Here is a 23,142-nt window from a genome sequence, read left to right as displayed (position 1 = left end):
AACAGACTGCCTGTGATTTTTTTGCTCATACTTCATATCTTGTAAAATGTATCATATATGTGTTAAAAATTGGCTTATGGGGCTATTGTCAATTAAAAAGGAGGAAATGTAAAAAGATTGTTTTATTGACAGATTTTTTTTATATCCTTTTTTGTATGTTGCCTTGAGTTGCTTTGGATTATAGAGCATTTAATTATAGAATAAATACAGTCTGAAAAACATTTTTTAATGGTGAGAGAGAGATGATGATTGCATTTTAGAAGCACATAGAATTTAAAGCAATTTTGTAGCCAGATTTTTTCCAGGAGTAATGATTGTAGTATCAAGCAAACAGGCATGGACTTATTAACTCATTATGAACTGAGTGACCCCAAATTAAATTATTATAAATGTTTGAAGAATAGTTATCAGCATTTAAATTGGGCTAATATTCTCGTGCTGGCTAGCTAGTTTTACCAATCAATATTATTTTAAGATAAAATAGGGTTTTTTTCAATTAAATGTTGTGTTCTTTAATGTGTAAAAAATAAAAAATAGTCTCAAATTAGCACAAGAAACTTAAAATATTGGATAGGTGGTAAACTCACTCTGAACACGTGGCTTCTTTTTTATTCACAGTTCAATCACCACAAAAAAACGCAATTGTTCCTACTTTTTCATTCTAAATTATTTTTACATTTTGAAGAAATCACTCCAAAGTGAAAGAAGGAGTGGAATGTGTTCACCAAAAGAAGCTATTCCTATCAAAATATTGTTACTTCACTAAAATCTGAATATAATTATTTAAATGGCTTCCAATGATTCATTGGTAGGACTTCCTTTGAAATGTCAACAACAAACATGTATTGCTAGAATGGTGTTAAAATGAATTACAGTTGATATTGATGGAGAAATGATAGCCGGTATTATTTCATATCCAATTTATTTTTATTTTACTTATTTATTTGTATCCTACCTTTGTTATTTTTACAAATAACTCAAGGTGGCAAACATATCCATCATATCTTTCTCTTCCTATTTTCCTAACAACCCTGTGTGGTTGATTGGGCTGAGAGATAGGGACTGGTCCAAAAAATATTCATCTGGCTTTCATGTCTAAGGCTTGATGCCCAGACATGTCAAACACAAGGCCCGGGGGCCAGATCCGGCCCGCAAAGTGGTTTCATGCGGCCCGCAAAGCCATCCTGGAAACAGTGAGGGAACGGCCCCCACTGCCTTGGCCCTGGCCCAGAGACCCTCCTGCCAGAGACCCTCAGATCTGTCCCACTCCTGCCCAGGCCCCCATAGGCACCCTTGATGCGAACGATGTAGAGCTAGCCATGCCCACTCAGTAGGCCATACGCACTTTAGCCACGCCTACCCAGTAGGCCACGCCCACCCAGGCCACACCCGCTCGGCCCCCTGAGGGCAACCGCAATGCTGATGCGGCCCTCAATGAAATTGAGTTTGACACCCCTGCGCTTAACCACTGGACCAAATTATTCCTCTGCAACATTAAGGATTGGATTTAATTCTGAATATTAAAGAATTGGGGATGCAATTAGCAGAGATAGGCTGTTCCTTTGTTTTTAGTATTTGTATTTTAATCCTGTCATTAACTCTTCCTTTAAAGTTATATGCACCAGTTGCGGCCCTATCTGGACCGGGAGGCCTTGTGTACGGTCACTCATGCGCTCGTGACCTCTCGCCTAGACTACTGTAATGCTCTCTACATGGGGCTTCCCTTGAAGACTACTCGGAGGCTCCAACTGGTACAGAATGCAGCCGCGAGAGTTGTCTTGGGAGTTTCCCAGTACTCCCATGTTACACCTTTGCTCCGTGAGCTGCATTGGTTACCAGTTGTCTTCCGGGTAAGGTTCAAGGTCTTGGTTATGATCTTTAAGTCCCTACATGGCATGGGTCCGCGATACCTCGAGGACCACCTGCTGCCGGCGTCAACTCCCCTCCGCCCTGTGCATGCCCACAGAGAGGGCCTCCTCAGGGTGCCTCCGGTCAAGGAATGTCGACTGGTGGCCCCCAAGGGGAGGGCCTTCTCTGTGGGTGCTCCGGCATTATGGAACCAACTGCCGGTTGAGCTCCGGACGGCATCGGACCTCCGATCCTTCCGCCGCGGGTTGAAGACCCATTTATTTGAATTAGCGGGTCTGGCCTGATGGGGGTATATGGGTTTTTTATAGTTTTTTATTATTTTATCATTCTTGTATTTTAATTGGGCATTGGTTTAATTGTCTTTTAATTTTTGTACTGTTATTTATATATGCCCTGTGAACCGCCCTGAGTCCCTTAGGGAGAAGGGCGGTATAGAAATCTCAATAAATTAAATTAAATTAAATTAAATATTCCATTCTTTCCAACTAAAGGTATCAGAAATAACATTTTCTCTGCACTTTATTCATTGTCAAAGAAATGGGCTTTATGAGGGTTATCAAATAATATTCAGCTCCATGTTGAGAGAGAGTGACACTGACAGCTTCTTATTTTTTTCTTTACAATTTTTTAATTTGCAGATCTATACTATTTTCTGAATTTCTTATCTTAGACAAACATACAATATTATCCATGATGAAGATCCATAATATAGATTTGAAATTATTTTCATAGTTCATTATAATTTTCCCTGCTGCTGCTTAATATTTATGCATTTCCTGATTTATAATTTGTTTCAGTAAGGACAGTTGATAAAAGGATGTGGCTCTGTATCTTAATATAGGCACATATAATAATTGGGGATATTGTTTTGCCTGCCAATATTGCCAAGCTTATTTATCTATTTCTCCGTATACTCTTTTCATGCTTTATCCAAATATTTATCCAAATTTCTACTCTATTTAACTTAATCCTGGTCAAAATGTATAATCAGATGAGGTCATTGGAGATTGTATACTCAGTCATATAGTCAGAGTAAACATGAGAATATGAAACACAAAAATTGGATATATTATAAAATGATACACTTTTGATTTGCAAAATATATCTAAGGTAGAGAGGATGTAACCAGCAGGTGCTATGATTTTATCATTTTAAAATATATTAAGAGATTTTAGAATATTTGTGGTTGTTATTTAAAATAAGGTGGTAAAATTTCTGGATAGTTGTGAAATCACTTGGATGGGAATTTAATAAATAAAGCTACATTTATTTTAGCACGTTTTTACTAAATCAAAGGTGCTTCTTTTTTTTTTTAGAAATTGGCCATAAAATCATGTTTGATGCATCCATAGTAAAAGTATGATTGATCCATAAATTAAATAAGTTTGGGTAGGTGATTTTGCTTCAAAATACCAGATGAGAAAGAATATAAAAGTAAGCATGTGGTAAATGTTAACATACCAATGATAAAACATTCTATAGTATATTGTATTTTGAAGAAGGAGAGTGCAAAACGTGGGTTGAAACTTAACATTAAGAAAACCAAGATCATGGCATCCGGCCCTCTCAATTCCTGGCAAATAGATGGGGAAGAAATGGAGGTAGTGACAGATTTTATTTTCCTGGGCTCCAGGATCACTGCAGATGGGGACTGTAGCCAAGAAATTAAAAGACGCTTGCTCCTCGGAAGGAAAGCCATGGCAAATCTAGACAGCACACTAAAAAGCAGAGACATCACCCTGACAACAAAAGTGCGTATAGTCAAGGCTATGGTCTTCCCAGTTGCAATGTATGGCAGTGAAAGCTGGACCATAAGAAAGGCCGAGCGCCAAAGAATTGAGGCCTTTGAACTATGGTGCTGGAGAAGACTCCTGCGAGTCCCTTGGACTGCAAGGCGATCAAACCGGTCAGTCCTAGAGGAGATCAACCCTGACTGCTCTTTAGAAGGCCAGATCCTGAAGCTAAAACTCAAATACTTTGGCCACCTAATGAGAAGGAAGGACTCACTGGAGAAGAGCCTAATGCTGGGAAAGATTGAGGGCAAGAGAAGAAGTGGACGACAGAGAATGAGGTGGCTGGATGGAGTCACTGAAGCAGTAGGCGTGAGCTTAAATGGACTCCAGAAGATGGTAGAGGACAGGAAGGCCTGGAGGAATGTTGTCCATAGGGTCGCGATGGGTTGGACACGACTTCGCAGCTAACAACAACAATATTGTATTTAGATACAATTCAGTTCAGTGAATTTAAATGTCAGAAGGCTGATTCAGTCTTAAATTTTCATGGCCAGAAAAATAACATTAAAACACAACAAAAATCTGAACAATGTTGTCATAAGAAAGCAGGAGATGTACCAATCAGTTGTTCTTCCGGAAAATGGATGCATTGACATAATTTCTATAATCTATGCATAAAGCCTGATTATCCCATTTGCAGTGTAAGATATTTTTATTTTATATACAAAGTGCTGAGTTGTTTGGAATATTTTTCCCATTTGAGCCCATACAAGATTTGTGCTACAGAATTATTTTTGTTTTCAAGCTTTTTATATTGGATCCTTTTTATATTGAAAATGTGGGCTTTTACCCCACCTTCAGAATGTTGTTTCCTTTGTAATTGTTTATTTCAGGCCTCATTTGTCTTTGCTCTTATCAATTTACTCATTAGTTTCATTACTGTTTCTGATGAACATTTCTTTTGCTAGCTGTTGCCTTTTTCCACTATTAATTGGACAGTAATACAGATGGAACTTGAGGAGGCAGGCAGTAGCTACAGGGAGTTAGGAAAAAATTGAGAAGTCTTTGTGAGAATAGAATAGGCAGCATACTGTAAATGTTACTATACTGTAAAATTCCTGTGCTCAAACAGGTGCATTTGAATAGCACATATGTTTTAAATACAGTATTCTAAAATGATGGGAAGTTTCCTGTAAACACTAGATTAGCATGTGATACCTTTTTGTATAGGTCAAAAGTACTTTTGAAAGTACTTTTACAGTAGAAATACACTTCATAGAATTCTGTTTTGTCTTTACCTTTCTGTTCTTTGAAGTATTCTGTTGGAGAATATAATTGGGAACGGGGAAGATGGAAAGATATATTGATATATTGATATGTGTGTGTGTGTGTGTGTGTGTGTGTGTGTGTGTGTGTATGTGTGTCCAGTCCAGTTATATAGCACAATGTTAAACCAAAAATTATTTTCCCTAGGAGGAACAGGCTGCTAAACTGAAGGCTGAAAAGATCAGGGTTGCTTTAGAGAAGATTAAAGAAGCACAAGTTAAAAAGGTAAATCGTTTAATATATTTTAAAGTCAATACAAACAATTAGTTCCTACTGGGGAAAATATGCAGCATTAAAACTCTTTGTTTCTTAGGTTATATTTCTAGTTCTACAGTTTATACAGTATTGCATTGCAATTCTAGTTATCAAGCAATGTTAACATATTCAACTTGGACTACAGCACAGAAAGTTCCTTTTTAATGATTCCAGGTTGTATCTAGTTACCGTATTTTCTGGCGTATAAGACTACTTTTTAACCCATGAAAATCTTCTCAAAAGTCAGGGGTCGTCTTATACGCCAGGTGCTGAAAATTTAGGGACAGGGCTGGCTGAAAAACCTGGAGCGGATCTCCCATTTAGTCTGCACAGTGAAAGCGGGACCAATTGGAGAAGAAGCTGCAGTCTGTGATTTTTTACAGGCTGGGGTGTGGGCGTCTTTCCTTCTAAAGTTGAAGAGCAGCTGTAGTATATCCCAACTTGAAAGGCAGGTGGGGAAGGCAGCAGCCAGAGCAGCGGCTTAGCTCTAAGGACACATTTGACTCAGGAACTGGGCGGGCTGGCTGGAAAACCTGGAGCGGATCTCTCATTTGGTCTTTTTTTTAAAAAATTCCATTTATATCCTGCTCTTCTCCGAAGACTCAGGGTGGCTTACAATTTAAAGCACAAATCAATGTGCTTAGCAATAGCCTTCATTCTGTGTATATGCCTGTTTATTAGGGCTTTCACACACACCCCAAGCAGCATTATTACAAAGTCAGCTTATTGCCCCCAACAATCTGGGTCCTCATTTTACCTACCTTGGAAGGTAAAGTCAAGCTGAGTCAACCTTGAGCCTGGTGGGATGCGAACCTGCACTAATTGCAGGCAGCTGGTGTTAGTTAAGGCTCTGTGCAGGGAAAGCTTTAGAGTGAATTATGAAAAGTGAAAAAGTGAATTAGGAAAATAGGGAACGGTTGCTGGAATTGGGTATGTGTAGTTTAACGAAGAGAAGGGTGAGGGGTGACATGATAGCAGTGATCCAATATCTCAGGGGCTGCCACAAAGCAGAGGGAGCCAAGCTATTCTCCAAAGCACCTGAAAGCAGGACAAGAAGCAATGGATGGAAACTAGTCAAGGAGAGAAGCAACCTAGAACTAAGGAGAAACTTCCTGACAGTTAGAACAATTAACCAGTGGAACAACCTGCCTCCAGAAGTGGTGAATGCTCCAACACTGGAAGTTTTTAAGAAGAGACTGGACAGCCATTTGTCTGAAATGGTATAGGGTTTCCTGCCTTAGCAGGGGGTTGGACTAGATGACCTCCAAGGCCCCCTCCAACTTCTTCTTCTTCTTCTTCTTCTTCTTATTATTATTATTATTATTATTATTATTATTATTATTATTATTATTATTATTGTTTAATCCACTTGCAGTTTTATGTTTACATGTTTGATGACAAACAGCCTTATGTTTATAAGTGACAGTTTTCCTACTAAGCACCTGCATGTCATAAGCATTTGAATTAAAATTACCATATTAAAATCAAATCTGATATTTTTTAATTTTTATTTGGTGTGCGTTGGAAGAGGGGTAGGGGTAGGGTTATACGGCGAGTATAGCCCAAACCCTATAATTTAACAGGAAATGTAGGGGGTCGTCTTATATGCCGGAAAATACGGTATATCCATTCGCCCTATCTGTATTCCTGTTTTACTGTTGAATGACTACTAATTTGCTACATAGGCCTCAGGGTATGCAGGGCATCTAAAGGATATAGAAAGATAGGAGTTAGTTAAGTGCAGAATCATCTCAGACTAAAAAGAGTTGGGAAAATTAAATTATACTTACTACCTATGCAAAAATCATATCATTTAAAATACTTAGAATCTAATATAGGCAGTCCTTGCTTAACAGTAGTAATTGGGACTGGCGACTCTCTCACTAAGGCACGCAGTCATAAATCATGATGTCACATGACCACACTAACTTACCACAGCAGTTGCAGCAGTCCCAATTGCCCTCATTAGACAAATCCCACATGGTTGCAGCTTGTGCTCCCATGATAGCCATTTGCAACCTTCTGCCAGCTTTCTCATTGACTTTGCTTGTCAGAAGCCAGTAGTGAAAGTAATGAATTGCGATCACATGACCCTGGGATGCTGCAACGTCATAATTATGAAGTGGTTGCCGAGTTCCCAAAACATGATCCTATGACTGCAGGAATGCTGTGACAGCCTCAGATGTGAGGACCAGTCATAACTCTCCCTCATTCAGTGCCATTGTAACTTTGAATGCTTGATGAATGAGTGGCCATTCAGTGAGGCCTACCTATGCTGGGTAGTCAGTAATTTTGTTTTAAAATTTCATCAAAATTTAATGCCTTCTCCTTTATTTCTGCTACAGCTTGTGATAAGAGTCCACATGTCTGATGACAGCTCGAAGACAATGATGGTAGATGAACGACAGACAGTAAGACAAGTGTTAGACAACTTGATGGACAAATCCCATTGTGGATTTAGTTTAGACTGGTCCTTGGTAGAAACAATCTCTGAATTACAAATGGGTTAGTAATTCAGATTTCTTGACATACCAAATTGTTGTGGAATTTTTATAATGTATGATCTTGTTTCCTGGTTTTATCTTATTCCTGAGTTGATATGCCACATTTTAAAAGATGGCTTTTTAGGGGGTGTGGGGTGTGGGAAACCTTGATCTTTATTAGATTTCAGGGCAGCACATGTATATGTGCCTGTGTGCATATGTTCCAGTCTTTCTTTAGGCAGCTGAGTTACTTTGAAGCAGACTTTTCTTTGCTTGGAACTTTTTGTAAAGATGCTTTTATACTTCTGGAATTTCTGGGTTTGCTAAAATTTCTACAATGTTTTGGTGTTACAACTGTGATTACTTAACCACAAGCTTTCAGCAGACCAAATCAGAAATACAATAATAAAATAGTCAAGGCTTGGCTTTCCTTGGGAAAGATATTAAATTGGATACAGGTATATTTGCATGCTGCATATACTGTACTGCTTTTACCTATACATGTTTTAATCCACATTTTTATTTAAAAGTCAACAACATATTTATTGCAAATGGTTGATGTTCTTGCTGTTTTGAACCTGTTACAAATACCTTCATATAGATAAAGCCTTTGTGTTATAACTTCAGTATATAACTTGCTTTCATCCTTTTGTATACAAAGATTTTTAGTATTCTACTTAAATATTGGGGTGGATTTTGAATAGAGATACATCCCAAATGTGGTGCAATGTGTTGGTTTTGTTATTATTACAGTTCATTTCCTCCCATAGAATTAAACTGAATGTATTAAAAATACATTATTTGTAATAAGAATAATACGTATAAGATTCCTTTTTTCTATACTCTTATATAATAATTTCCATCACCACCCCCTTTTGAAAAATGTTTCTTACATTTTTCACAATAATAGTGTGATAATTCATTTCATTGGTACATAAAAACAAATCTGTATTGATTTGAGATTGCAGGATAAAATTAAACCATGGAGTTGGACTTCATCCATGATTGAAATTGTAGCCTCCTAATTCCATGAAATGAGTATAATGAATACACACAGATTCCTTTTTATGCAAAATAGGTTTGTAGAATATGTTTTCACAAGTTAAAAAAACACGTATATTTATTTATGCATTATAGAAATCATGTAATTGGAAATAGACTTTTATCTGTCTTTGGAAAATATGAAAGATACATGTTCTTCTATTTTACTTTTTTATTAATATGCATTGTCATATGACATTATGAAAAGAACTTCAGACTATAAAATTAGCTGATTGGATTTTGAGTTTAAAATGATTGTTATATTTCTGTAATTATGCAGAGAGGATTTTTGAAGACCATGAAAATTTAGTTGAAAACCTGCTGAACTGGACAAGAGATAGTCAAAACAAGCTCATGTTTGTTGAACGTATAGAAAAATATGCCCTTTTTAAAAATCCCCAAGTAAGTATAATGCTCTTCCATCAATCTTGTATTATTGTCACAGACCAGAATAAAAATTAAAATATTAAATAAAACAAAACAAGACATAATAGTGTATTAAAATTAATGGTGAGATCATCAATGGTTGGAAATAAAGCTATTTTTTCTACATTCAACATCCATTGTGGCTTAAACATCCTTTGTGATGGTTGTTTTTACATGCTTAATGCACTGATTTATTAATTTATATAATTTATTGAAACCATAGCTGTGCTCTGAAAGGGAGTTTTTGTTAAATGTGTTTTGATGTTTCCATTCCCCTCCCAATAAAATTCTGAAAAACATTAAAAATATATCAGCATTTAAATTTCTGACCAAGTTTTTGTACCCAAGAATAAACATGCCTGCCTTAAATTGCCTTTAGTTTAAAAGACCTCATATTATTCCCATAAATTTATATCTTTGTCCATATAGAAAAGATTTGTTCACAAATAGTACTCTTTATTAGCATCAGGAAACAATTAAGACTAAGATAACTATTTCATTTTGGTTATTTTAATTTGTCAGCTGTAGCTTCTATTTCTCTGTTGCAGAATTATCTTCTTGGGAAAAGAGAAACCTCTGAAATGGCAGACAGGAACAAGGAAGTACTACTGGAGGTAAGTTGATAAGATGGTAACCACTTCACTATGGGCTACAAAAGGGAAAGCTGAATATCTTGAAACAGTCCAGAACTCACCCACAGAATTCAACATTAAAATCTATCTGCCACGTGAAAAATAGTATTGTAATATTCATCTGCCATAATTGGGATATTTCATGAAGTCTCTGTTACTTAGAAATAGGACCAAACAGAAACTTAGATTCCTGGAAGATAAGATAAGATAAGATAAGATAATCTTTATTGTCATTTTTTGCTGTGGGCAGAATGGCGCACATCAAAAATGAAATTTAGTTGCCCGCTCTCAAAGTGAGACACATACATGGCACACACCCCAAAACATACTACGTACAACATATGTATAGACCCACACCCCTACATATACATAACAATAAAATATTAAATACTGTCCAACCTGAATATATAAATGGAAGGAGGAAGCCTGAGAGTTCACAAGGTTAATGCTATATGGAATGAAACTATGGTTGAATCTGGATGTTCTGCTACGGATACCACGAAGCCTCCTCCCAGAAGGTAACAAGGAAAACAGGTTGTGAAGAGGATGAGTAGTGTCCCAGATAATCTTATGGACCCTGTTCAAACAATGCTTCTATGCTATGTCCTGGATGGGAGGGAGGGAACTGCCAATGATCTTTTCACCCATGTTCACCACTTTGCACCACCTTCCTGTCTGAAGCAGTGATGCTTCTAAACCAGACTGTGATGCTGTATGACAGGATGCTCTCAATCGTCCCCCCTGTAGAAAGTGGTCAGAACAGGGGAAGGAAGATGTGCTTTTCTCATGCGACACAGAAAATGCAGGCATTGCTGTGCCCGCTTCACCAGTTTATCACTGTTGAGCGACCAAGCCAGCCTACTCGTTAGCTGCACAACCAGGAATTTGATGCTGGTAACCATCTCCACAGGTGAATCATTAACGCACAGAGAAGTGTGGCTGTGCCTGCCTTTCTGAAATCGGCAATGATTTCTTTGGTTTTACCGGTATTTAAAACTAGGCTGTTTTCTTTACACCAGTTCACCAAACCCTCAACCTCGTTGCGATAAGCTTCCACATTGTCATCATAAATAAGGCCCACTACTGTGAACTTTATAAATGGTTGGTGGCAAACCTAGCACAACAGTCATGAGTCAACAGGGTGAATAGCAGCGGACTTAGGACTCAGCCCTGAGGAAAACCTGTGCTCAGGGAAATGTTATTAGAGGTATTTGTTCCAGCTCGCACATATTGGGGCCTGTTGGTAAGAAAATCCAGAATCCAGTTGCACAAAGGGGTGTTTAAGCCTAAAAGGCCCAGTTTGTCTGGGGCTTTTATTTTTACGGAAAAGTTTTTACAGAAAAGTGTTTTTTTCAGAATAGTTTTTACAGAAAATCTTTAAAAAAAAATCCAATGTAAGTATGTTGTAATGCTAAGGCTTACATCCCTACTTGAAAGAACAAGTATTGGGATCTGAAATGTTCTGTTTTTTTCCTGGGCTCTATTGTGAGCTGAATTGTTAAGTTTATTGTTAAGGCAATTGAGATAAGAACGTGTTATATTTGGGATAAACATTTACCACATATGTGTTTCATTACTGTGCTTTCTTTTATCTATTTCGCCCTGGAATTAGATGTTTTGTTCTGTTGTTCTATTTTTGTTCTATTGTAATAGCTGACACTCTCCCTCCCTTCCTCTCCCTCTCTCTCTCTTTCTCTCTTTATCCAGATTAGGGTTAGGGAGCTAAACTTGTTTCCCTGCTTAAGCCACCCAAGTGCCCACAGGCCAAAATACCTTTCCTTTTGGGCTGAAGTTCCCCATCCTCACTCTAAGAGACAGAAAAGGAAACACTGAAGAGACAACTAATGCAAAAAAAATTTCTTGGGAATACATAAAGTTCATTTTTCACAATTCCTTTACCTTTATGTTCTAGGAGTGTTTTTGTGGAAGCTCAGTAACAGTGCCAGAAATCGAGGGAGTTCTGTGGCTAAAAGATGATGGTAAAAAATCTTGGAAGAAGCGTTACTTTCTTCTGCGAGCTTCTGGAATCTACTATGTTCCAAAAGGAAAAGCAAAGGTGAAATCCCTTTTGAGTCTCCTATAATGTTCATCTTTTCAAAAGGGCATGACTGCAACTTTTACTAGACAGAGCCCACTGTAAAATATACTTTTATGATTTATTTTTGAAGTAGGCATTCGTCAGCATTCACTCCCGGCCCGACCTTCTTCACAGAGATGTACTGGGGGAAAAGGAGACAATGTTTTATGCTTTCTTAAACAAAAAGATAAAATATAATTTTCATGAATAAACAGATACAAATAATTTTTCTGTTATATAAAGGTTACGTCGTTTAGTTGAGCATGTACAATCCCCTGCAAATGTGTTAGGCAGTCATGAAAAAATGCTGAAAATTAAGAATGCTTTCAGAAATAGAAGTGGTAATAGTTTATTTTTATCAATTAACAAAATGGAAACTGAACAGAAGAGAAATCGAAATCAAATCAATATTTGGTGTGACCAACCAAATGTACTGTACTTTTTATAGTTTTATATATAGAACTATGTTAATATGATTTGTACCTCTTTGTCCATGACCAAGTATGTCATTGTTGATAGGTCTCACGAGATCTTGTGTGCTTTCTTCAATTGGATCATGTTAATGTTTATTATGGACAAGATTATCGCAACAAGTACAAAGCTCCTACAGACTATTGTCTGGTATTAAAGGTAACTATTGAGTTAATTCTTCTGATATGACAAATGAATAAACATTGACGAAAACTGTCTATAACATCATGCAATTTGTTTCTATGTGCCATGGATTTCATGACATGACAGCTATATCATCCCATGCTGTTTTGTTTAGCAGGTTTTAATGTTCCTTTAAAACTAATCCAACTACAGATTTTATTTCCCTATTAAAACAAAAATCACAATATCTTCATTTTATGTGGAAGATTTACTATAATCTTTTTATGAAAAGATTTTTATACAGACAATAGTATCAATAAGCTCCAGCTGGTCCCCATTATCACTAATTTTAATTCTGTAATTATTTATTTTTAATTCAATCAAAACAGATTAAATATTTCTCTTTCAGCATCCCCAAATTCAGAAGAAATCTCAATATATCAAGTATTTATGTTGTGATGATATCAGAACCCTTCATCAGTGGATAAATGGCATCCGTATTGCTAAGGTATTGCTTCCTTCTGTCCGTGTTTTTCTTTAGCATTAATTCTATATTAGAATACCTCTTAGTTTTATCCACTGCAATTCTGGGAAACACTTGAACCGAATTTGTTATCTTCTTCTACTTTAATTGTTATCCTGTCCTGCCACTCTTAATAAGAACTGATTAATACTAATTAAATCCAGCCAATATCATGACAAAATATAGTTTTCTCTGAAATATGAATGACTGAAAAACAGAAAACAACCAAGCAATAAATATAAAGGTAAAGGTTCCCCCGCACATGCATGCTAGTCGTTTCCAACTCTAGGGGCCGGTGCTCATCTCCATTTCAAAGCCGAAGAGCCAGCGCTTGTCCGAGGACGTCTCCGTGGTCATGTGGCCGGCATGACTAGACGCCAAAGGCGCACGGAACGCTGTTACCTTCCCACCGGAGTGGTCCCTATTTTTCTACTTGCATTTTTACGTGCTTTCAAACTGCTAGGTTGGCAGAAGCTGGGACGAGTAACAGGTGCTCATTCTGTTACGCGGCACTCGGGATTTGACCCGCCAAACTGCCGACCTTCTGATCGACAAGCTCAGCGTCCTAACCCACTGAGCCACCACGTCCCTTATTCCCTTTCAATGAAGTGACAGATAAAAGCTAACTGGTGCAACCCAGCCAGTAATTAACCTTTTTTAAGGTGTATTTTTGTACTCTGGATGGCAGTGAGTATCAATTTACAAGCATTCTCACCTATGAACCACAGCAAGGCAATGCTCAATAACCAAGAATACGGAGGGTAAAACAAAATGAAATGAGTACAACAAAAATCAAAATTGACAATAGATGTTTTACCAGCAAATGACTTAAACATAAAAAAAGAGCTCAGAAAGTTTCAATAAGCTAATCTATCATTGACCTCTAGACTACCTGGATTGCCCTGCTGTCTGTCTGGGAGGGAGGGATGGAGAAAGGCCATCAGCACCCATCACTTCCCTGCAACAGCCAGGTTGCAGCCCCCCCAGTCTCTCTCTCTCTCTCTCTCTCTCTCTCTCTCTCTCCCTCTCTCTCCCCCTCTCTCCCTCTATCTCTCCCTCCCTCTCTCTCTCCCTCTCTCTCCCTCCCTCTCTCTCTCTCTTTCTCTCTCTCTCTCTGCCCTTTGATGCTAAAAGCATCTCCCACGTCCCAAGGGACACGAAAGAGATAACTTAAGTAGTAACTGTAACTTTACAATTAATGTATTTTCTAAAGGATTAATGATCATTTGCCATGATTGTGCCGCATTGTTTGTCTATGACCAAAATCTGAAACACAATCCCACTACCCATATACTTTAAGTTTTTCTTCTTTAAATTGCTATTTTTCGTAATGGTGCAATTGTAAAATCAGGGAAGTCGGTTTGACTCAGCTTATATGTAGGCAAAATAACTTGACAGCAGTGCCAGCGTTTTCTGGAAACAAAGGAGGGAGGAAACTTCCTGTTGGAAACTAGAGACAATTTTCTGACCCCGTCATATTGAAACTAAGGACAACATATCTGGCTATTTTCTAAGTATACCAACCTCTTTCAGATGAAGACGGTTGCTCAGGCTGCCTTCTGCCTGTGCAACCAATGGGTGGAACCCATTTATTTGTTCCCAAATACATTCAGGTTTTAACATTTTTATTTTATTGTTTCTTAGTGATGCTAATCAATTGAACACTATTTTTAACCCTCTTTTGGGCATATCAGAGTTAAAAAGAAACATTCCAATACTTGCTCTCATAGAATTAGAGTGTGCAGTGGGATTGTCTTGGTTTTCAGTCATACAGATGGAAATGTTATAACAAGCAGCATTCATATTTTGTATTTTGTACAGTATGGGAAGCAATTATATGTAAACTATCAAGAAGCTCTGAAAAGGACAGAATCAGCATATGATTGGACATCCCTGTCCAGTTCCAGTATTAAATCTGGATCCAGCTCATCTAGTTTGCCAGGTAAGCCCCAATATATCAATCAATACAAATAGCTGTTTCTGTGTATAATGTATATGCATTGATTCAGTGACTAGTGAAAATATATGCATTTCTCTTTCTCTGCCTCATCCCCTTTGCTGTAAAAATTATGCCTGCAGTCTAATGTAGAAGCAAAATATGCAATCTGCATTTTGAAAGCAGTGATTAGGAGCAGTCCATGTGGACTTTTAAAGAAAATATCCTGTTGAAATATAGATAGTCCTCGACTTACAACAGATCATTTAGTGACCATTCAGAGTTACAGCAGCACTGAAGAAAGTGGCTTATGAACTTTTTTCACACTTAGGATCGTTGCAGCATGCCCATGGTCCCGTGATCAAAATTCAGGCATTTAACAACTGACAAGCAAAGTCAATGGGGAAGCCAGATTCACTTAACAGCTGTGTTACTAATTCAACACCTGCAGTGATTCACTTAACAACTGTGGCAAGAAAGGTTGTAAAATGGAACAAAACTCACTTAACAAGAGAAATTTTAGATTGTGGTCATAAATCAAGGACTACTTGTAATCTTAATTTCATTTTTTATCAGTTAATTGCCTTAGCAGATTTTGGAAATGCTGTAAACGTAAAACATCTTGACTTCACAAAGGTATTTGTCAGTTGACTTGGAAAGCCACTGAAATATAGAGAAACAACCCACCAGTTGTTCCTCCTCAACGTTGTTATTAGATTTGTCAGTGACACTCTCTAGAAGCCAGGCACCACGTTCAAAATTAGTTTGATAGATGAGAGGAAGGGATAAAAATACAGAATGAATCTAATAGACACAATAAATTTATTTACAGTCTCAGACCATACACAATGAAAGACCAGCATATAATACAGTAAGTACAAAAAAGAAATCCTAAAGCAAGTAGCATCTAAGGGAAGATTTAAATGATTTCTATCATTGCAACCTTAGAGGTTTCTGAAAAATGGTTACCTAGGGAAAGGTAACAATCTCCTAGTTACAATCGGAATTAAAATTATTAGCAATTGGAAGTCTTAAACTTGATTGTCATTATTGATCGATGGACATTCTGATAGCACGTGTGAAATAGATTCTTTTTCGGAACAGAAATAGAAACAAATTCAACTTTCATATGGGAGGCTTATGTATCTTATAAATACACAACTGAATACCGTATAGCATGAAATTCAGAACTGTCTTTAAATGATTTAATAACTGTTGGGACAGAATAGTCATCAAATTGTCCTGTAAAGTTAGCAATAGTAAGGGAAGCTTAGTAGAGGAAGATGTAGAAGTCTTCACCAAAGAAAAAGTCATTTGCTCAGATATAGAATGAGATTTTATGGTTTGATATAATGATACATGGGAAAATGTCGTGGTATTGTAGTTGACCACAAGCATTTTAGCATGTATGGTAAAACGGCAGATATAGTTTAAAGCTGTGTTAATTGAAATATTCAAGTAATGGCTATTCCACTAAGTTCTGCTTTGACTAGAACCAACTTAGTTTCTTTGTGAGCTTCTGTGTCACAAACTTTCATGTTTAGAGAAATGAAAACTCTTTTCAAAGAAGGACAATGAGGATAGTGAATGGAATGGAAACTAATGGTGAAAAAAGTAAGGCTCTACATTTAGGCAAGAAGGTACAGGTACAGGTATAGTATAGGGGGCACCTTGCTCAATAGTGGTAACTGTGAGAGGGATCTCAGCATCCTAGTGGACAATCACTTAAATATGAGCCAGCAGTGTGCTGCAGCTGCCAAAAAAGCCAACACAGTGCTAGGCTGCATTAACAAAGGGATAGAATCAAGATCACGTGAAGTATTAATACTACTTTACAATGCCTTGGTAAGGCCACACTTGGAATACTGCATCCAGTTTTGGTCACCATGATGTAAAAAAGATGTTTAGACTCTGGAAAGAGTACAGAGATAGCAACAAAGATGATTGGGGGACTGGAGGCTAAAACATATAAGGAACGGCTGCTGGAAATGGGTGTGTCTAGTTTAATGAAGAGAAGGACGCGGGGGAGACATGATAGCAGTGCTCCAATATCTCAGGGGCTGCCACAAAGAAGAAGGAGTCAAGCTATTCTCCAAAGCACTTGAAAGCAGGACAAGAAGCAACGGATGGAAACTAGTCAAGGAGAGAAGCAACCTAGAACTAAGGAGAAACTTCCTGACAGTTAGAACAACTAACCAGTGGAACAACCTGCCTCCAGAAGCTGTGAATACTCCAACACTGGAAGTTTTTAAGAAGAGACTGGACAGCCATTTGTCTGAAATGGTATAGGGTTTCCTGCCTGAGCAGGGGGTTGGACTAGGTGACCTCCAAGGTCCCTTCCAACTTTGCTATTATGATTAATCCTTATGAAGATAAAACAAGAAAATAGAAAATTACAGCATTTTTCAAGAAATTGAAAGCTTGCCATATAGAAGAAGGTCAAGATGTATTCACCATCAATCCAGAAGTCAGGGTACCGATTACCTTACAGAAAATCAGATTCTAATACATTATTGGGAGGAAAAAAAATCTAAAAATGTTTTCAAAGTGGAACCAAAGGAAGAAATGAGTTCCCGGTAATGGATGAGGTCAAATAAGAACTGCAGCAATTTCAATTAGGACTACTTTAATTTATAATTCTTCATTGAACTTGACGGCCTAAATTATACTTTTTTAATTGATGATTAAGTGAAAACAATATGTACATTGAGAGTATGTTTATGTGACTGGTATCAAAGTAAGATTTGGCTACTGCTTTGTCTTGCTCTTTTCCCCCTCCCCAAATTTAGTAAGATTTTATTATATACCATCCAGTTCACCGTGGCAATGTAGTGAACATCTAAGCCAGTGTAGTTGTGGTTTTTTTTTTTTTTAACAAGGGCAAAAATTGCAAATATTTTTCAATATTTCTTTTGACAGAATCTCAGTCCAACCACTCAAATCAATCTGACAGCGGAGTTTCAGACACTCAGACAGGACATGTCCGTTCCCAAAGTATTGTTAGCTCCATCTTTTCAGAAGCTTGGAAGAGGGGAACTCAGTTGGAAGAATCTAGCAAGATTAATGTAAGTACAATCCCTGTTGCAAGGGAATGTCCCCTTTACAAATCTGGACTTGTTTGAAGGTCCTGGTTTTGTTTTTTGCTTTTTGATGCAAAATGCCAAAGTGTAAACCAACAAAGCCTCCTGACTTCTGAAAATGTGTCATGGTGGGGAAGAGTTGCTTGAAGTCCCCCATTGGTCTCCCTGTCCCCTGATCCCCTGTGTTTCATGCTGTGTTTTTGTTCTTGTTTTTCCTGTTGCCCTGCAGTCTCATGTGGCAAAAGCAAAACCTGGAACAGCTCTGAGCTCCACTGCAGTGATGGCTTAAGCAGGGGTAGAGTTAAGGTCAGGGGCTTTGTTTGAACTATTAACCTGGGGGAATGATGCAACCCAAATCATGCAGACTAACTTTTCCTACGTTCTATAATCTTTAGATTTCTTGATCAGTTCACAAGTCTTCGAACCTGTCCTAATGTAATTTGACCCTGTCATGCTGTCCACATTAATCTGTGTAGTTCTGGTTTAAGTCTGGGTTACTGAGCAAAATTGCCCAGAATGAACGATCTCCGGTATGCTATTGCTTGCCAAACTTCAGATGCCTTTTTGCAATGGAATCCGTGGCTTTATCATGTTTAACTGAAAGCGCTGCATAATCAGGAGGGCAAGGCGTTCTTTCCTGTGGATTTGCTGATTTCGGTTCCACACGTTAATACAAACATCCTAGAAAGTAAATTACCTTAACACCTTGACCAGAACTCATCAATACCTTCTTGTTTTGTTTCTCTCCTTGACTACTTGCTTCCTCCCACAAAGTACTTGTGCATGCCTTTCCTTGTGCTATTGTACGGAGGTTTTGATAGTTTTCACTCTGCACTCACAATTGCTTGTTCACATACTTTTTCAGCTCTTCGGCATATTTTCTTTTCTAGAATTGTGAAGGAATTGCACTTTGAAATATCCCAAAGAGAGATTTTTTTTTTATTTTTTTGCAATGCCCACATTCCTTAGTGCAGGGGTGTCAAACTCGCATGACGTGTTGCGACGTATCGCAACTTTTTTGCCAATGCCAGCAATGGGGTGGGCACGGTTTTGCTACGATGCATCCGGCCCGTGGGCCGGCAGTTTGACACCCCTGCTTTAGTGGAGTTGCAATCCCCCATGAGTGCTGTGTAATTTTTTTTTCTGTTATCCTTATTTATTAGTTAAATGACACCTTTTCTTCAGTATCTATATTGTTCAGTTTAATTAGGTGTATTGAGCACACAGGATCATAATTGCCAGTATAAATGATATTTGCATGAATTTGTTTTTTGAACATTTCACTTTTATTTCTCCTATAGGCTCGAATGGACTCAATAAACCGACCCTTCACTTCACTTGTATCGCCTTTATCTCCACAAACTAAAACAGCTACTCCATATACAGCATCACAACCATCACCTCCCCTTCCACCTCCTCCCCCTCCCCCACCTCCCCCTCCGCCTCCTCCACCCCCACCTCCTCCCCCTCTTCCTGGTCAGTCTGTGCCGTCTGGAAGCAGCTCAGCAACAGTGTTTGTGAAATACAGCACTATAACAAGACTACAGAATGCCTCTCAGCATGGGGGGCTTCTCTACAAATCACCTATCTCAATACAGCAGCCACCATCCCCCCTCCCGCCTCCAGGAAAACCTCAGAATTTAATCCCTCCTAATGGTCTAGTCCCACCCCCGCCTCCTCCTCCTCCCCCCCCTACCCCAGGATCAGCAATGGCACAGCTCATGAAACCTTTGCCTTCCAACCCATCGGTACCACAGTTCACACCACCACCTCCTCCTGCTCCCCCTCTCAAAATTCATCAAGTTCACCAGAACATTGTTCAGTCTGCAACTTTGCCACCACCGCCACCCCCTTCGGTGCCAGCACCCCCGCCTCCACAAGCTCCTCCTAAGCCTACTATGACACTCCCTACACAAAACAGTGTAAAGTCCATCTCAGCAGTTGTGACACATCCAGTGCCGCCACTTCCTGTTGTTCCTTCAGCAGTAAAGAAGCAGCCAAGTTTCCCCACCCCACAAATTCCATTATCTCCTGCCTCACTGGGTCCGTCTCCTCCACCTACTCTGCCCAAGCAACAGAATCACTCTAGTAAGCTTCCTCCCTCTCCACAGTCTCCTGTGCCATCCATTGTGAAGCAGATAGCCAGCCACTTTCCGCCTCCTCCCATGCCAGCCTCAGAGCCCCAGCCTTTAAAACCTGCCCCTCTGAGTGTACCACCTCCGTCTCCTCCAGCTGTAAAAGCCAAGCCAAAATGGCAGCCAACCTCTGCTCCCTCTCCCGATTTTCCTCCTCCACCCCCTGAAGGTAGCCTAGCATTTCCTCCTCCACTTTCTCCTTCTTCCTCTCCATTGATAGTGTCCCCTACACCAGATAAATCAGGAGGTTCTCCAGTCAAAAAAGGTAGTAAGACTTCCAGTCCTGGAGGGAAAAAGCCACCTCCTACACCTCAGCGCAATTCCAGTATAAAATCAAACAGTTCAATTGAGTCCAGTGAACCTAAGAGACCTTCAGTGGATGTCTTAGTTAGCAAATTTGCACATCCCCCAGAGCCCTCTGGATCTCCTGCCAAGGAATCCCCAACTCCGCCTGCAGCTCCTCCAAAGCCAGGAAAGCTCTGCCTGCCTATCGTTCTCCAGCAGGCAGGTATTTCAACAAAAGCACCTGCCACAGGAGCACTAGGCAAGGGTGCTGCTGAGGAATTTCCTTCTCCTCCATCAGATTCAGACTTTCCCCCTCCACCACCTGAAATCGATCTTCCTTTACCTCCCGTAGAGATTCCTGCTGTCTTTTCAGGCAATACCTCGCCAAAAGTTGCTGTCGTCAATCCCCAACCTCAGCCATGGTCTAAGTTATCTGGGAAGAAAGCTCCGCCTCCAACACGTCCCAAACGCAACGACAGCACCCGTCTCACGCAAGCAGAAATGGTGGAGTCGCAGGTTGTTGTCAGCGCACAAGTGCCCACTTCGCCCAAGTCTGGCCTTAGTGTTCAGCCTGGTTTTCTGGCTGATTTGAATAGGACTCTGCAGCGTAAGTCCATCACTCGACATAGCTCCCTCTCCTCTGCACGGATATCCAAAGCTGAGCCAACTGCTACAATGGATGACATGGCCTTGCCCCCGCCCCCACCAGAACTTCTGACAGACAAGCAGAAGACCAGCAGCTTTGGAGGTAGTCATATATTAGGCTATGCAACCTTACGGAGGGGCCCACCTCCAGCACCTCCAAAGAGGGATCAGAACACCAAACTGTCCAGGGACTGGTGATGTTTAGGAGACCCTCTTTGCATTGCCAGCAAACCCTGAGCGGGACACATCCGGTACTAAGATGCCTCATCTTAATAGCCGTGATCTGAAGAAGTCTGTTTTAACAGTAGCTGTGGGCAGTGACTATGTTCACTTCCAGAAACAGTCCCTGAAGCTTTGCTGTTTGTGTTCTGTGTATTGGGGTAAAGAATGGGAGGAGTACTACTTCAAAGTTCAAATACTTCATAAGGATTGGACCAAAATCTTTAACACTATGCTTCCTGCTGTTCAGGAAATAACTGTTGTCTGTCAGTGTGGGAAATGTGGGTGCATGTATTATAAATGTAGGTATATAATATATTGTGAAATATTTTGTTGGCATTGTAGAGGCTCACCAGAATGTTTTTGTACATCTGTATTTATTTCAGTCAACTGAGGTTTTTATCAGAAATTGGATGATGTATTAGAAAAGTCATTTGCTTTTGAAAACAGAAATGTTGGGGCACCTTAGATCATTGGAAACCTCTTTGGGCAGTTGGTGACGGGTATGCAGGGCTGACAAATTCTGTCAGTCTCTGCACAGAATCAATTGATTGAAAAATTTGGACACAGTCTACCAAAACATTCTGGTTGTAATACTACTGAATAGAAATCCATATAGAGAAAAAGATAAAGGCTGTACAGTGGGGCTGCAGTTCGAGATGTTGGGTAATAAAGGCATTCTGTTCTAGAATTCTTAAGGGGAAAAAGCCCCTTTAAATATATCGGAACTTTCTCCTGAATAAACACCAGTAGGATTGGGCTTAAACTTTCCAGTCACACATTCTAAAGAGGAATGTGTAATTGAGCGTATCAGAATGCTGCGCATTGGAAACTGGATCATCGTTCCCCAAACCCTCAATGGGATTATTTAGACTAGTGATACTCTAGTTAAATTAACAACATTTAATTCACTGTCACGTACATGTCTGTTTTGGTTAAATGAAAATGGTGTACCAGAAGGCACTCGAGATATGCTGCTGTCATGTCTGATCACCATCTCTCTTAACTGGTGCTGCTCATCAAATTGCCTGTGTACAAGTTTACATATCTCTCCATATATAGCCCTCCCTCTCTCCAGAATAAAACTTAAGACATACAAATATTACAAACTCTTAAAAGCAAAAATCAAAAGCAGTAAATAGTGAGGATGCTTGAACAGAAAAAAAAACATGGCACATGAACACCATGGGGTAACAGCTTAAATCAAAAGAATGCATCTTAGGTAGCAACTATAAAATAGTATTGAAAGGACAGGAGTGATGTGCATTTTAGTATAAAAACAACTCTTTAAGAGAAGCATTGGTTTCAGCCATCTCACAATTGATGGCCTTTCAGTGAAATAACTCTGCTTCCACTAAGATCTGTGGATAAGTCAAATGCTAATTAAAGAACCACTGTTTTAATCAGAAATAACCTAGGATGTATAAAACAAGTTAAAACAACTACTGTGCATGTGCTGTGCAATAGAGGGGATTGTAAAAATGTGTTTTTAAATTGGCAGTTATAACTGGTCGTTTGTGAAGACATCATCACTGGTTTAAAAGAGGATCCGAAGTTACTAGTTTGGGTTTGAATTTCAACCCTCAAAGGTTAGCACAGTCTCATCCAGGTATTCTAAGTGTTTGGGTATACCAGAAGTTACTTCTGAAGATTATACATCTCTCTCTCTCTCTCTCTCTCTCTCTCTCTCTCTCTCTCTCTCTCTCTCTCTCTCTCTCTCTCTCTCTCTCTCTCTCTCTCTCTCTCTCTCTCTCTCTCTCTCTCTCTCTCTTCTCCCTCTCCCTCTCCCTCTCCCTCTCCCTCTCCCTCTCCCTCTCCCTCCCTCTCCCTCCCTCTCCCTCCTCCCCGGACTTCTGTTAGAGTATACTCATTGAAGAGTATTT

The 23,142-nt window shown here is 39.2% G+C and overlaps 1 protein-coding gene across 1 annotated transcript in view; it reads left to right on the top strand.

Annotated features, from left to right (window-relative positions):
- RAPH1 (Ras association (RalGDS/AF-6) and pleckstrin homology domains 1) overlaps positions 1–22,863 on the top strand; it is a gene marked incomplete at its 5' end in the record, with an annotated part of 38,766 nt that extends 15,903 nt beyond the window's left edge. The window contains 10 exons of the mRNA XM_083367144.1: positions 5,076–5,153; positions 7,529–7,688; positions 8,988–9,109; positions 9,682–9,747; positions 11,678–11,821; positions 12,362–12,472; positions 12,846–12,944; positions 14,781–14,901; positions 17,815–17,960; positions 19,277–22,863. Coding sequence (XP_083223270.1) covers positions 5,076–5,153; positions 7,529–7,688; positions 8,988–9,109; positions 9,682–9,747; positions 11,678–11,821; positions 12,362–12,472; positions 12,846–12,944; positions 14,781–14,901; positions 17,815–17,960; positions 19,277–21,238 — 3,009 coding nt within the window. The 3' untranslated portion in view covers positions 21,239–22,863. The remainder of the gene's footprint in view (positions 1–5,075; positions 5,154–7,528; positions 7,689–8,987; positions 9,110–9,681; positions 9,748–11,677; positions 11,822–12,361; positions 12,473–12,845; positions 12,945–14,780; positions 14,902–17,814; positions 17,961–19,276) is intronic.
- Between the last annotated feature and the right edge of the window lie 279 nt (positions 22,864–23,142).

Source organism: Vipera ursinii, assembly GCF_947247035.1.
Source record: "Vipera ursinii genome assembly, chromosome: 1".
Lineage (NCBI taxonomy): Eukaryota > Metazoa > Chordata > Lepidosauria > Squamata > Viperidae > Vipera > Vipera ursinii.
Note: the sequence above shows the minus strand (reverse complement) of the source record. Positions and strands in the feature narration are given on the sequence as shown.